General features: G+C 33.7%; 1 protein-coding gene across 1 annotated transcript; it reads left to right on the forward strand.

The window, feature by feature from the left end:
* Positions 1 to 1,812: 1,812 nt before the first annotated feature.
* Positions 1,813 to 15,063, forward strand: LOC102916293 (vomeronasal type-2 receptor 116-like). Its single transcript, XM_006996530.3, has 6 exons — positions 1,813 to 2,108; positions 9,321 to 9,600; positions 9,984 to 10,790; positions 11,498 to 11,725; positions 12,661 to 12,784; positions 14,126 to 15,063. The coding sequence occupies exons 1-6, from the start codon at positions 1,912 to 1,914 to the stop codon at positions 15,061 to 15,063; spliced, it is 2,574 nt and encodes an 857-aa protein (XP_006996592.3). The 5' UTR covers positions 1,813 to 1,911.
* The last annotated feature ends 364 nt before the right edge of the window (positions 15,064 to 15,427 follow it).

The raw sequence follows: 15,427 nt of genomic DNA on the forward strand, positions 1-15,427 counted from the left end.
TGAGAAACATTGAAACACTTGGTCCTAAATGTATTGACTATATCAATTGCCTCCTCTCAGAATGTATAAAAGCTAGAGAGGATGAAGGACACTAAAAAAATCAAGAACCTATATTTCAACTTAATTGATGAACATGTGTACTCACTGACACAGCATGCATAGGTTTTTCATGAGTCTCCACCGAATGGGGACCTAGAGCTGAAAGAAGATATAGACTCATTCCCCCATTCCTAAGTCAAATGCAATCTTTAATTGATTAACTATTTCTAAGGTTATATCTCTGAGCAAACTAACTACTTTTAAGGTTTGGCTGCATGCACAGCTGTAAATGGCAAGCAGAAACCAAACTCCATGTCATCCTTGGAAATTTCTTGTCTCACAATGTCATGTCAGGACTTTACAGTTTTTTAGTTTATCATTTTCATTTTGTCTTTTATATTTTTTATTTTTCCATATATTTATGGTACATTTCCTTTGTATATATAAGATTTGTATTTATAAGATTCTGTGTTACACCAACAGATCTTCTGATTTATGTCCCTTCTGTTGAGCTTTTTTTTTTCTTCATTTTCTACATATTATTTAATTTCTATGTGTTGGTTTCAGTTTAAATTTATTAAGTTACATTTTCTTATATTATAATTCCTTAAAGACTGTGTTTTTTTCTAATGAGAAACAGAAACAAGAAAGACCTGGTTACAATATAGGGGAAAAATTAGATGAGTAGATGATCGGTAACAATATTTGGATATATTTTGTGAGAAAAGGAGTTATTTTCCAGAAAAATAAAAATACCTGAAAGCCTCCCCAGCACCCTGCCTCTCTGCTGACTCCCCATGGGAGACCTCGATTTTGGGAATGTGGGGTTGCACAGTGGCTTGGAAAGAGGCTGGGGGTGGGAGGAGGGAGGAGGGGGGCTTGTGGATAGTATGTGGAGTGAGTAGAAAATTTCTTAATAAAGCAAGATGAAAAAAAACAACTCACCAAACAAATAAGGAAAAGAAAAGAAACAAAAATCTGTACTATTTTATTCGCATAGAAGTCATTGAAAATAAGGAGTAAATTAGAGGTAGTAGGCTATTCAAAGAATAAATAATGTGAATAACCCATATTGTAGATATAGAAGTATATGATCATGAGATATCAATTAATTGGAACTGAGGCTCAGCCAATGAATAGAATTATAAAAAAGCTGTTTACCTTTTGCACTGATATTGAGATATTGAAACTTATGGTTTTAGGATGATTATTCTCATCTCAGCAACTGTGGGAGATTTTGTGTTGCCTGTGGCCACTGTGTGTATGTGCGTGTGTGTGTGTGTGTGTGTGTGTGTGTGTGTTAAATTGCATGTTCTCTGGCTGTCAGGACACCGAATAGGTAATAAAGCATATATCATAAACATGTATAGATGTAAAATTTGTTTGTCAATAGTTAACTCTGTCTAGAATTGGTTCCCTAAAATACTTGATTTGGAATTTCTAATGCAATATGTATCAAATATTTCACATATTGATAAGAAAATACATCATGTGGATTAGGGTAGTTACATAGATATCTCAGGAGGAATCGAGCCTGGGGCCTTCATGTCTACTGATGTGGATGGAATCACAGGAATGTAGAAATGAAGATAATTACTAAACACAATTACTGAAATTTTCTTGCACCTGAGCTTAATAACTCAGATGCAGACCTCGAAGCTGAGTATGTTTAAGAGTTCTCCAAAGAATAATAAACTGAGAAGAAATATATTAGGAAACAACTACACTTCTAACTATACTTCTAACTACACTTCTAACTACTAGAGCAGAAAAAGAGACACATATGTGTACAGGCACATCTGAAACGTGGTTTTCTGTGAATCTCTGCTTATTATACTTTGCCTTGGCTCCTATCTTGGTGACATTAGAAAGATGTTCTATTTGACATTTTTCTTCTTGGTCGTTAGGCTTACCTTCCTTTTCTGCAGTTTGATGGATCCCAGGTGCTTTCTGAGATTCAAACATCCACATACCTGGGATGAAGATAAAGACACTGATTGCTTTTTTTCTATTTACACAAAGCATGGTCACATCAAGAACGAATATTTAACCAGGAATCTAGATAAGAAGTAAGTACTTTTCATTTGTTTGTTTTTGAATGATCATCAATGTAAATACTTAGAAGGCCCAAGTTTGGTCAAAATGGCATTCTCCATGTTTTCTGTCTGTTTTGCCCTACCTTCCTATCTAGTACATGACAAAAATTTATTTTGATGCTGATTATTACTCTATTTCAGGTGATTTAATGGTTATCTGATTCATCTTTTTAGAATCAGATTTTCAGGCTAAAAGCTGAATGATATACCCTGTCTATATTTCTATTAGAGAGATTTCCATTATATTGGCAATTCCTACTGTATGTAGCCAAGTGATATTTCCAAGAATCATAATTCAAGGCACTGAGAGGAGTCCATTTCTTTGAGGCTGAGCAAATTTTTCTATAGATGTTAAGCTAGTGTTTTTCCATCTTGATGGAATGCCTAATTTGGTATTTCTTAAGTGCTTCATGGGTACATTTCTTAAAAGAATACTGCATTTTTATTCAAATGCTGTTTATGTCATCATTTCAAAATTGCTGTGCTGTATGACTCCTGTGGCTGAAATCAATCATAAAAAAATAAAGATCATTCACTGTGGTAATTTTATTCTTTGCATTAAATTTTGTTTCAGTTGAGAACATGTACAGCCAGATTTCTTTTTAATGCCAATGTCAGTAGTGTTTTTTCTTTTAAGTTCTATGTTGTTCATGTATAACAGCCATCTATACAATTTCAGGAGACAGTTTGTGTATTTGTTAAAGAGGGTATGTTGTCAAGATATGTCACTCTGGTTTAATAAAAAGCAGAAATTCCAATATGTCTAGGCAGAATTTTGGGGTATGCAGGATGCTGGAAAGAAGGAAGAGATGCGAGGAGATGCAGTGCAAGCAAGGTAGGCACTACAAAAATATGGTTATAAAGCCACAAGACAGAAAGTAAATTAACAGAAATGTGTTAAAGTTATAAGAGCTAGTTAGAAAAATGCCAAGTTAAGGCTGAGCACTTATAATTAATTTGTCTCCCTGTCATTTGTTTTTGGTGGCAGCCCAAAGAAAATCTCAACTATAGTATGTCACTGTAAATATTGACTTTATTTTAGCCTTGTCAAGAGCTAGAATGAAAGTGTTGTCTGTAGCACATGCCACAGTTTGAAAGTAATCAATTAAATAAAAATGTGGTCACTAATCTTACTATTTATTTTATTTTCATGTCTTGATTTTCTGTTCCATAACTTGAATCTATGACACGTATTCCACATTTGTTTCTCTTTTCCTTTTGCCCAATTATAAAGAGTGTGTTCATAAGTTGTGGGAATATTACAGCATTCTGTAGATTTTTAGATTTGACCATAATTTAACTGGATTGTTGATGTATACTGGATTTGATATTTGATTTGGATAATTGTAGCAATGTCTCCTGCAGCATGCTAAGCAAATTGTCACAGTTAACATTCTAAAGATAATGGTAATACCCATGTAAAAGATGGGCATTGTACTCACTGTGAGAGATACCATAATGAAGTTTTAATATGAGGCAAAAGTTCATTTATTGATAACATATGGATGAATGCAATGATAGCAGAGGGTGATGTTTGGTATCATGGAGCAGAAGAGAGAAATTTTCAAGGAAATAATGAAAAACAACATTAAAAACTAGTCTCAGTGTAAAATATAACCGCAGCTATGAAGGACAATGAGGAGTGACTTTAAGTGACATCACATATTTTTACATTGATAATGCAATTTTCATAGTGAAAGGGAGCATGAGAGTCTTGACTCAGAGCACAAAATACCAAACAAATTTAAAAATTCACTAAGAGAAAGTTTAGTAGAGCTTGAATGAGAAAATCTTTACTCAAGTTAGGCACAGTTTTGTTATGTCTCTACCAGTCACTAGAGTTCTTGAAGTTGGAGAAAAACTGTCTTTGGAGAAGTAGAGATGAGAGAACTTGCAATTTCCCATTTATTTTTTCTTAAATTTCATCAGTTTATGACTAAACACTCCTCAGTGATGTGATCTCTTTAGATAAGATTACTGGAATGTTTGTTAAGGCAAGAAAAGGATTATGTAGGCATAAAACAACAGAAATAAAAAAGTTGCTAGATGGTACAGATCATATCCATGATTTTCTGCATGTAAATAAACATTCAATTAAAAAAGGCATTGAATTATCTGATACTCTTGGAAGTATATATTTATTACATAAAATATCATAGAAGAATGTGTCTTCACATGTCTTATGTCTGTTCATACGTTGTGCTAACACAGCATATAGTTATTATCATTTTTTACTAGTAGTGGGATGGGTCTATCATGAAAAAGAATATAATAGTTGATGAAGAACATGATGTTGTAGAAATAAAAAATTTGAGAAAAGGTACCTACATGTTCCTTTGTCATGTTGAATTGAGTTCTAATTTTATAGTGAAGGGAATAAACTATGCCTTTCTAAAACACAAGTATAATACAGGTAATTTATGTTTTATATATATATATATATATATATACATATATACAAAACCATATATATTAATAAATATTTCAAATGTTTATCTCGTTTAAAATTTTTTGTGTTGTGAATAGGAATTCTACCTAGATAATTATTAGTAATATTTTTATTATATTTTATATTGTTCTCAGAGAACACTGTATCTTACACACTTAATTTAAAACATTTTCACCCATTGTGGTTCATAAGCATCTTCCAAATCTTAGCTTTTATAATTTGCTAAATCATCTTCGAAATTAGTGTGTTTATCCCTGAATTTTATAATCTAAACCTGCATGAAACACTCTACAATACTCTCTCTGTTTTATTTTGCATCTTTCGTTTCAAAGACAGCTTACAAATTGGGTAAATATCATTTGAATTTGATTTGTATTGGATCCAAGAAGAAATGTTCATGTGATTATTATATATAGCAAACATGTTTGACTGTTTCATATGTCAATATGTGACAACCCTAGTCATTGCTTCTTTCCATGGGCCTTGTAGAACAATAGTAATTGATATTGTGACAAATTATAGTGTTAAAATAAAATGTTTGATATGAGTTCATTTTAAACTTGAAGAGTTGCATCATTATACCAGACCAAAATTTGGCATCCACAGTTTTCAAACTACAATAACTAAAAATGAATATTGATTGACAAGTCTGCCTAGGTTATTTCAGAGTTGAATCACCATTTTTGTGTATAATATAATAAATCAAATTTCCCATATTACAACTCCTTTGATGACACATATAATCAGAATTTTTGTGACTAATCAGAGGCTTTTTTCAGTGTGGCTTCAGTTATTCATTAGAATTTGTGATTGGATTAATTGATGACAGAAAGGGTAGTATATTGTATATATTTCATTTCTTTTTTCTTATTTTTTATTCATTTTACATACCAACCACAGATCCCCCACTTAAATGTCCTCACATTTTCTCTCCTTCCCCCACCACCATCTTTCCTCCACTATTCTTTATCCTCTCTAATAAACACGGTAAGTTTTCCCATGGAGGGGTGCAACTAAGCCCTGTATATTCATTTGAGGCATAACCAAACCTCTCCCTGCTGTATAAAGTGTCTGGCAATAGGTAATGGGATCCAGAAATCCAGCTCATTTGCCAGGAGCCCTGATCACACTGCCAGGAGCCCTTCAAACAGACCCAGCTGCACAACTGTCTCTGATATGCATAGGGTCCAGGCTGGTTCCATGCAGGTTCCACAGCTGTCCAAATTTATGATTTCTTTGGGCTTGGTTCAGTTGTCTCTAGATTTCCTCATCATGATCTCGACACCCCTTCCTCATATAATCCCTCTTTACTCTGTTTAACTGGGCTCCTGGAGCTCAGCCTGATGCCTGGTTGTGGATCTCTCTGCATCTGCTTCTATCTATTACTGGATGAAGGCTCTCTTGGTCAAATTGAAGCTGAGAGACTGCATTTTATTTCTTTATATATTAAGAATTATTATAGATTTGTTTTGACCCATCACTAAAATTTTTGAACAATGTTTATATGTGGCACACTTGGTATGGGGATAAGATATTCTAATTGAATTGTAGAATCCTAATTCATTTTCTACTATTTTCTCTTGTTTATTCAAGAAATGATATAAATATTTTGGCCTTCACTCTCTCCAACTTAGATGCATAGTGCTGCCAAGAATATCAATTAAACTGCATTCACATAAAATTAAATCTCCAAAATTGTGAACTCCTATAAAGCTGTTATGATTTGAAACTGATTGCATTAGGTACTATTTTTATGAGTTGGTTAAATGTTGAGTATAATGTAATTTGATGATATTTGTTCCTTTCATTCACTACTCTTTTATTAAGCCACCAAGTATATTTTGTGCCTCTGATTAATTTTGCAGATGAGTCCTTCCACTAGGCAATGAATGATGCACTATGGGTCATACTCTTAAAGAAAATTGAATGTTATTTTTCAAGAATTTAAATGGCCTATATTTATCTATACTTGGATATTTTTCTGTGGTGAATGAGATTTGTGTCTAAATTATTTCTGTTATATATGTATAAAGGATTTACATAAATCCACAAATTCATGGCTTTGAATAAAGCAAGAGATACATTCAAAAACACAGTGGAATGGAACTAAATAAGAAATGTGGATTACCTCAGTAGCAATAACAAATAGAAATCCTGACATTAAAGGAATTTTTTTGGCTTATAAACAAATGGCAGCAACAAAATTTTGGTCTTGAAAAAATAGTTTTCAATTTTCACAATACCTTCTCACATTCACGCTTTGGAACAGAAGGCAATGTGGTAAATTGAAGGGGAAATAATATTCAGATATACTCCAGATTGTCCACAGATTAAAATGAAAATCCAGCACTGATGAGTAACAAGTGATTCATCATATCTGGAAATGTGGAAACATTGATGATGTTACTTGGAAAAATTATTTTATAAAATATGTAAATCACTAATTGATCAAAGATATGAGATAGAAACCTTTAATCAAAAAACAAATGAATAGTAAGAGTTCATGGAAATTCATGACTTGAATCCATAAGAAGAACAATTATAAATTCTGAAACTTTATTTGGAAAAATGGATTTTAGTAATTTTAGATATTAATATCATACAATAGTAACTTCATTGTTTGAACTAGAGAATCCAAATTTAAATCTAGAAATACCATACATAAATAAAACCCATCCAAAGTGGCAGAGTACTAAAAAAAACATTTCAGGCTTGGTTATTTCAGAATCCAACAGAAAAGTTTAAGAAATAGAAGAATAGAAAAACTTCAGAGTAAAATTATTCAAGTATTAGAACCACAAATTCTAGGGCAAATATATCATTCGTTCAATTGATTACTAGCTGTAGAGCAACAGAATAGGCTAATGCACTCAGATATGGAACATGGTCCTAAAGCAATAGATTATACACAAGAGGAAACAAAAGCTGAAACAATCAAAGGAAAACAATGAGACAAATTATTAGCAAATTTATATATTTTTTTCTTATTAAGAAATTCTCTATTCTTTTTACATACCAACCACAGATCCCCTCCTCTCCCTTCTCCTGCCCCCCACCTTTCAACCCCCATTCCCACCTCCTCCAAGGCAAGGCCTTCCATGCAGTCAGCAGAGCCTGGTATATTCAGTAGAGGCAGTTCTAAGGCCCACCCCCTAGAGCAAGGTTGTGTAAGGTCTCCAACCAGAGGCACTGGGTTCAAAACCCACATGTGGATGTGGGACAGATGTTGATCCTACAACCAGGGGCCTCCTTAAGCAGGTCAAGTTACATAACTGCCTCACCTATGCAGAGGGCCAAGTCCAGTTCCACAGAGGATTCACAGCTATTGATCCACAGTTCATGAGTTCCCACTAGTAGTCTCTGTACATTTCCCCATCATGATTTTGATGGCCCTTGCTCTAGGAATCCCTCTTTTCTCTGTCTTCAACTAGACTCTTGGAGCTCAGCCTGGTACTTGGCTGTGGATCTCTGCATCTTCTTCCATCAGTTACTAGATAAAGGCTCTATGCTGACAGTTCGGGTATTCACCAATATGATTACTGATGTAAGCCAGTTCACTCACCCTCTCCACTATTGATATTAGAGGATTTGCATGGAGATTAAAAGTTAAGATATCAGAGAAGGAGAATATTTGATAATTAGCACAAAGCAACAGGAATCTAGAAACAAGACTTGCATTTTCAGATAAACAAGTATAAATTAAATTGTTCATCATCAACCTGAGGGCCTGTATCTAGCAGTTTTCCTGTTTCTTTCATTGTTCCATAGCTGCTCAGACCCAAATAAACATACAGAGGCTTATATTAATTATCAACTGTATGGCCATGACCTATGACTCAATTTTCTTGCTAGCTAGCTTTTATAGTTAAACTCAGCCCATTTCTATTAATCTATATGTCACCATGTGTTCCATGGCTTTACGTTTGTGCCATTACATGCTGCTCTCTGAACAGCAGGATGGCTACTTTCCACTCTGCCATTCTTCTTCTGGTGTCTCTTCAATTTTCAACCTAGCTATAACCTGACTTCCCATAGGCCAAACAGCTTCATTTACCAAACAATCAGAGCAACACATATTCACAGTATACAAAAGACATCCCCCAGCAAGGGCCCATGTGAAGAGGTTATATTCTTCATATAAATGATCATTGTTATAAACAATAACATATCACTGAAGATTATAGAGCATCAAATGGAATGGAAAAAGTCAAAGGTGCACAAAGTAAAGAGAACAAGTAAAAATAAGTATGGTGTCTATATTGCTTATAAATTTAAATATTCTCAGAGATTGTGATACATATGGATATAATTTGTTACCCATTCCTTATAATCATAACTAATTTAGAGCCTTGTCAATGGTTGCTTTATTGTAACAATCTGGGTAGAAGATAATATCCACTTAGTTTCCATTTATGTTATTTACTATAATTCTACAATAGAGGAATGAATAGATAAAATGTCTTTTGGTACCATTTCTCACTGTGATCATACACAAAGGAATAAAATTGTAAAAAAGTTCAAATCAAAGTATCCCACATGAGTGATATACACCTCCTAAATATTGAAGAATCCTTTCAAAATTCCTTAAATCTCATATTCTCATAGAGCACAATAATAGGGCATGTGTCATCATAGTAACTGAAAAAACAAGCATTAAATACATAAAACTATTATTTTAATTCAATATTATCATGTTTTGAGCCCCATCTCTAATGATCTGTTTGCTCTCTTTTCAGGTTGACATATAAAAATATCCACTTGATTTTGTCTCTTTATTTTGCACTTGAAAATATCAACAAAGATCCTCACATTCTACCCAATATTTCTCTGTTAGTTAAAGTTGAATGTAACCTCTTAAATGATTGGAGAATGAATAGCTTATCCACAAAAATAGGTGAATTTCTTGCTAACTACTACTGTATAAATCAGAGAAGATATTTAATCGTACTTACAGGTCCAATATGGTTATCATCTGCTATGCTTGGACCACTGCTGTACATCACCAATAGACCAGAGGTAAGCATGGGTGAGTTAGTTTTAATGAAACAATGACTCCTTTCATCCTGATTTTCAGATACAAAGGCTGTTTAAAGAAAAAAGTATGTATGTGTGTATTTTAATGCTTAAAATTCCAAATATATATATTCAGAAAGCATTGACACATACCAGTAATTTAGCACAATTAGACCCAAGAACAAGGAGAAATTTGAAATATTTCAGTAGCAGACTTAGCTCATCTTTACTTTTTAAAATATTCTCAAGAAATTACATAAAATTTAATAATGAGATATAAATCCATATGCCCTAATATTTCCAGCTTATGATGAGCATAATTAGTTTTAGACTAATCATTATGTATTCCACCTTCTTCAATTAATTGTCTGTTGTATGACATTCAGCTTTACTACGGACCATTTCATCCTCTCCTGAGCAACCATGAACAGTTTCCACATCTCTACCAGATGGCGCCTAAGGACACATCTCTGCCTTTGTCCATGGTGTCTTTGGTGGTATATTTCAGATGGAACTGGGTTGGAGCAATCATTTCAGATGATGACCTAGGACTTGAATTTCTCTCAGAATTGAGAAGAGAGATGCAAAGAAAAAGTGCATGCTTAGCCTTTGTGCATATTATTATGGAAGATAAAATATTATTCCAGAAAAATGTAAATATTTATTATAATGAGATCATAACCTCATCAGCCAAAGTTGTTATCATTTATGGAGACAAAGACTCTCATCTGCAACTTAACCTTAGATTCTACAGACTAGCATACCTTCAGAGGATCTGGGTCACTACTTCACAGTGGGATATGATCGTACATAATGAGAGACTCCTTCTTGATTCCTTCTATGGGACTTTTATATTTTTACTTCACTCTTCAGAATTATCTGGTTTTAAAAAATTTATTGAGACAGTAGATCCTTCCAAGTATAGTAAATCAATTTCTCTTGCTGAATTATGGTGGATTTATTTTAATTGTTCTCTGACTTCATTTAATTCTATGAACCTTAAGAATTGCTCAATAGAAAAACGAATGCAGTGGTTATTCCAGCACCATTTTGAAACATCTGTTAGTGGTACAGGTTATGTTGTATATAATACTGTGCATGCTGTGGCCCATGCACTCCATAAGATGCTGCTACAAGAAGTAGATACATTGTCAAAGTATTCTGGGGACAAACTGGAGTTTGACTCTTGGCAGGTAATATGTATTCTAATGAATGTAATGTAGTGTTGTAAATATAATTTCATAATGGGAGATAATGGTTCTACCTAAGAATTTCAGGATCATTTCTATCATATACAACAATTTGTGTATTCTTAGATAGAGTATAATGGGAAATTAATTGTTTATAGGCATTAATCCAGCCAACACTGACACTCAGATAGATATTTCTGATCTATACCAAGAATGTTTCCCATAATACTTCTTTTAGATGTGCATGTTTTTAATATTTGAAATAAAAATGTATTTCTTTCTCATGAAAACTTGAAAGCCAACAAGGAGCTGAATGTCCTTGTATGTGATTAAAATGTTGGTCAGCAATTAAGTAGATCCTAAATAACAGTAAGAAATTCTTCCACATTTGTATTGTCATAATAAAAACCTCAGTTCCTAAGCTAATTATCAGGTATCACTTAGAAGAAACATTATGGGTAATATCTATCTACTCTCCAGGAATATCATTCATGGGGGCATGTGTTAGATAATTAACATCAATGACAAGCTACTATTTCTAAATCATAATGCTGTTGTTATTCTTATGTTGGTTTTTCCATCTACTATATGAGTACTTGGTATTAAGTCACATTTCTAGACATATTAATGAAAATTAGAGGTAATATACACTTCAAATTATTTGTTCTAATGTGTAGGCATACTAGAACCTAAAATAATAAATGTTTCAGATGGTCCATTTCCTGAAGAACATACAATTTATAAACCCTGTTGGAGACCAAGCAAACATGAATCAGAAAGAAAATGAGTATGTGGAGTATGACATTCAATACAGCATTGAGTTTTTGCCTAATCTTGGACTTAAGATGAAAATAGGAAAGTTTTGCAAACATTTGCCACATGGTCAACAATTGTATATGTCTGAAGAGATGATAAAGTGGAACATAGACCTTAGGCAGGTTTGTTGGACTTACGTGTACAACTCTACAAGCAACATAAGTAACCAAAATCTCAAAGTTGCCTTCAGCACCCTCCTGAAATAGAGTATTTTCAAATATATTCACATACTTATTTCTCACATTTCCAGATTTTTCTTTCAGTATATATTTTATTTCAGTAATATGAATATTCAAAATTTGTGAGGGGTCCACTTTTACTCCTGGCTTCTTTGCCACAAGGTTGAGAAGGCAAAGTTAGTAGCTCTGACAGAACTTTGCACATGGCCCTTGAGCACGAAGACAGGCAGCTCTTCAGGATGAATCAGCTCAACTTAAATCCGAGTATAGGGAATATATAATATTGGGGGGCCTGGGGACAAACAATAATTTACGTTAAGAGGTACATTGTGATCACAAGGCTTATTCTGTGGCAGTAGGGTCCTAGCAAAAATCTAGAAGGAATTTGTGACAAAGTTCAAGCCAAAGATGAATCAACATCTGTTTTAAAGACAGGTTTCTGGTTTAGAGACAGCTTTGTAGTCCTACAGCCTCAGGTACATTCTCCAAATAGGGACAGGTAGGGGCAAGAAATTCTTCTAGAAGAAGGGAGCCCCATATTATGGAGCTATTGTGATAAGCTGCCAGGCCATGAAAGCCTTTGATATTTACCAGACAGCAATGTCTTCCAACATCATAGCTACATATTTAGATGTCTATGTATCTATTTATATGATAGGTAGATAAATATAAATACACTCATATACATATAAGTTTATCATTATATAAATGATAATACATCAATAATATATAATCACAATTTGAAATAAATGTTACTTTTTAATTTATTTACATATTGGTAAAAGGGTGTTTTTTAATAGTACTGTGTTCTAAATTTCTATCACTATTCCCAAGTAGATCAGACTTTTTTATTATATTCCATTTGTTATTTTCCTCAGATTCCAGCCTCAATATGCAGTGTGCCTTGCAGTCCAGGATTCAGAAAATCCCCTCAGCAGGGAAAGGCTGTGTGCTGTTTTGATTGTATCCCTTGCCCAGAAAATGAGATTTCCAATATGTCAGGTAAATGTACAACATACTAACAGATTCATTAGATTAGTTAATTTCTGTTGTCTCAATGACACCTACTGGGAATTGAAGAAATAAATTTTATCATGTAATCAAATAAGCAGCAATTCTGCCTTGAGCATCACAACCTGTGTCCTGAGATTAGAAAAATAAATTATAAAAGTTTTTGTCCAATTGTTTGGATAACATCACATATTAATTTATGAGAGAACAAAAGTAATTCATATAGGATTTAGAGTCTTGAATGGAAAGACTCATAATAAGAATAATATTATTACTTTCAAGTTTGCTTTGTTGATCCATTCAATTGAATGTAAAGAAGAATATGATGTTAGAAACTCCATGATATAGGTGGAAGAGAGCTCTTCCTTCTATCCCTTATTGTGTGCCTAATCTATGTCCTTAGGGGCCAAGCCTAGTCCTACCTCATCTTGATATGCCAGGATTCCTTAGTACCCATGGAAGTCATGAACCTTTCTGAAAATAAACAGAGGAGACATGGATTGTGGGGGGAGAGGGGAGCTGTGCGAGGAAAGGGGAATACAGAAAGGAAAGGAAACTGTGGTCTGGAAGCAAAATAAATGAATAAAATTGTTTAATGTAAAAATATGGAAAGTATTTCCATGATGTTTTCTCAATAAATATTTTTTATTGATGGTCCAATCTTATAGAAATTAGTAAAATGGTAGATTCTGTTTATTAGCAAATACATAAAACTTACTAATAAATGTGATACCCTTATCATGTAGAGATTTTAAGTGGTAAATAGTTCATGAATCTTCTCCTTTCCCAAACATTATACATATGGCCTTTTAAGCAATATATGGGGTTGTTTGTGTTTCATTACAAAAGAAGGTAAAAATGGTCATTGATATGTAGTGATTGCCTTGCAGTATATATATATATATATATATATATATATATATATATATATATATTGCCTTGTAGTACAGACAAAAATATATGTAGAAAAACCTGATTTTATGATTTTGTACTTTATAATCTACTGAATTGCTAAGAATGAATATGTGTTTCTATTGTACTCAATAAGGTGTTTCATTGTATAAACAATATTCAGTCACGTGCTAATTAATTCTGGCAAACAAGTAAAGTGTCTTGACTGTAAGTGATTAACATAAACGACAGATTTTCAAAATTGTGCCTTAAAAATTATATATTATTACTAATAATTCTTAAATAAAAATGTTAACTTTCTGTCTACCTCAAAAAAATAAGTCTAATTTCAGAAGAATTTTTAAAGCATTAATATATGTAATATGTCCTATAAAATTCTAAGAAATATTAAACCTGATAATATATTTATTCTTATACCAGACATGGATCAGTGTGTGAAGTGCCCTGATGATCACTATGCTAACCCTGAAGGAAATCATTGTCTCAAAAAAGTGGTGGCATTCCTGGGTTATGAAGACCTCTTGGGAATGTCTCTAGCCTGCTTGGCTCTGTGTTTTTCTATTCTCACAGCTTTTGTACTGGGTGTCTTTTTGAAACACAAGGACACTCCCACAGTCAAGGCCAACAACCGAGCTCTGAGTTATATTCTACTCATCTCCCTCATCTTTTGCTTTCTCTGTTCCTTGCTCTTCATCGGCCAACCCAATATGGCCACATGCTTCATGCAGCAGACCATATTTGCAGTAACGTTCACTGTGGCTGCTTCTACTGTCTTGGCCAAGACAATTACAGTAGTACTGGCCTTCAAGGTTACTACTCCAGGTAGAAGGATGAGGTGGCTCCTGGTGTCAGGGGCACCTAACTTCATCATTCCAATTTGCACTGTGATTCAACTGATTCTATGTGGGATCTGGCTGGGAACTTCCCCACCATTTGTTGATGTTGACATACAAGTTGAAAGAGAACACATTTTGATTGTCTGTAACAAAGGGTCAATTATTGCCTTCTATTGTGTTTTGGGATACTTGGGCTCCATTGCCATGGGAAGTTTCACTGTAGCTTTCTTGGCCAGAAATCTGCCTGACACATTCAATGAAGCTAAGTACCTGACATTCAGCATGCTGGTGTTCTGTAGTGTCTGGGTTACCTTCCTCCCTGTCTACCATAGCACCAAGGGCAAATCTATGGTGGCAGTAGAGGTGTTCTGTATCTTGGCCTCCAGTGCAGGGCTGCTTCTTTGCATCTTTGCCCCAAAGTGCTTCATTATTTTGTTAAGACCTGAGAGAAATTCTTTTCAAATGTTCAGGAATGTGCATTTTAAAATTGAAAAAAACTCATTAGATGTGCTTTATCATTAGAACATACTTTCCAACAAGACTACCCTGACATTTTTAGTCTCTAATTTTAGATCAAAATATGTATTTTGTATCATGAGTAAAAGTAGAAAATAAACTACAAAGCAGAGTTTTAAAATTTGGCCCACACTTCAGTTCTCATGGACCAAACATAGTGATCTAACATTATTATACCCTTAAAGCTGGTTTCCTTCTTTATAGCCATGCTTGTTGTTAAATTGGATCATAGCTATGCATTAGGCCTTATTTTATATATTAACATCTAATGTAGCTTTTCCATGCTAACTTATGCAGTAAGGTTTTGTTGCATACTAAATCCTTACAGTGGAGGGTATATAGACATGTATTTAAATGATGATTCACTTTA

This window comes from Peromyscus maniculatus, chromosome 1 (genome assembly GCF_049852395.1).
Source record: "Peromyscus maniculatus bairdii isolate BWxNUB_F1_BW_parent chromosome 1, HU_Pman_BW_mat_3.1, whole genome shotgun sequence".
NCBI classification, from domain to species: Eukaryota; Metazoa; Chordata; class Mammalia; order Rodentia; family Cricetidae; genus Peromyscus; species Peromyscus maniculatus.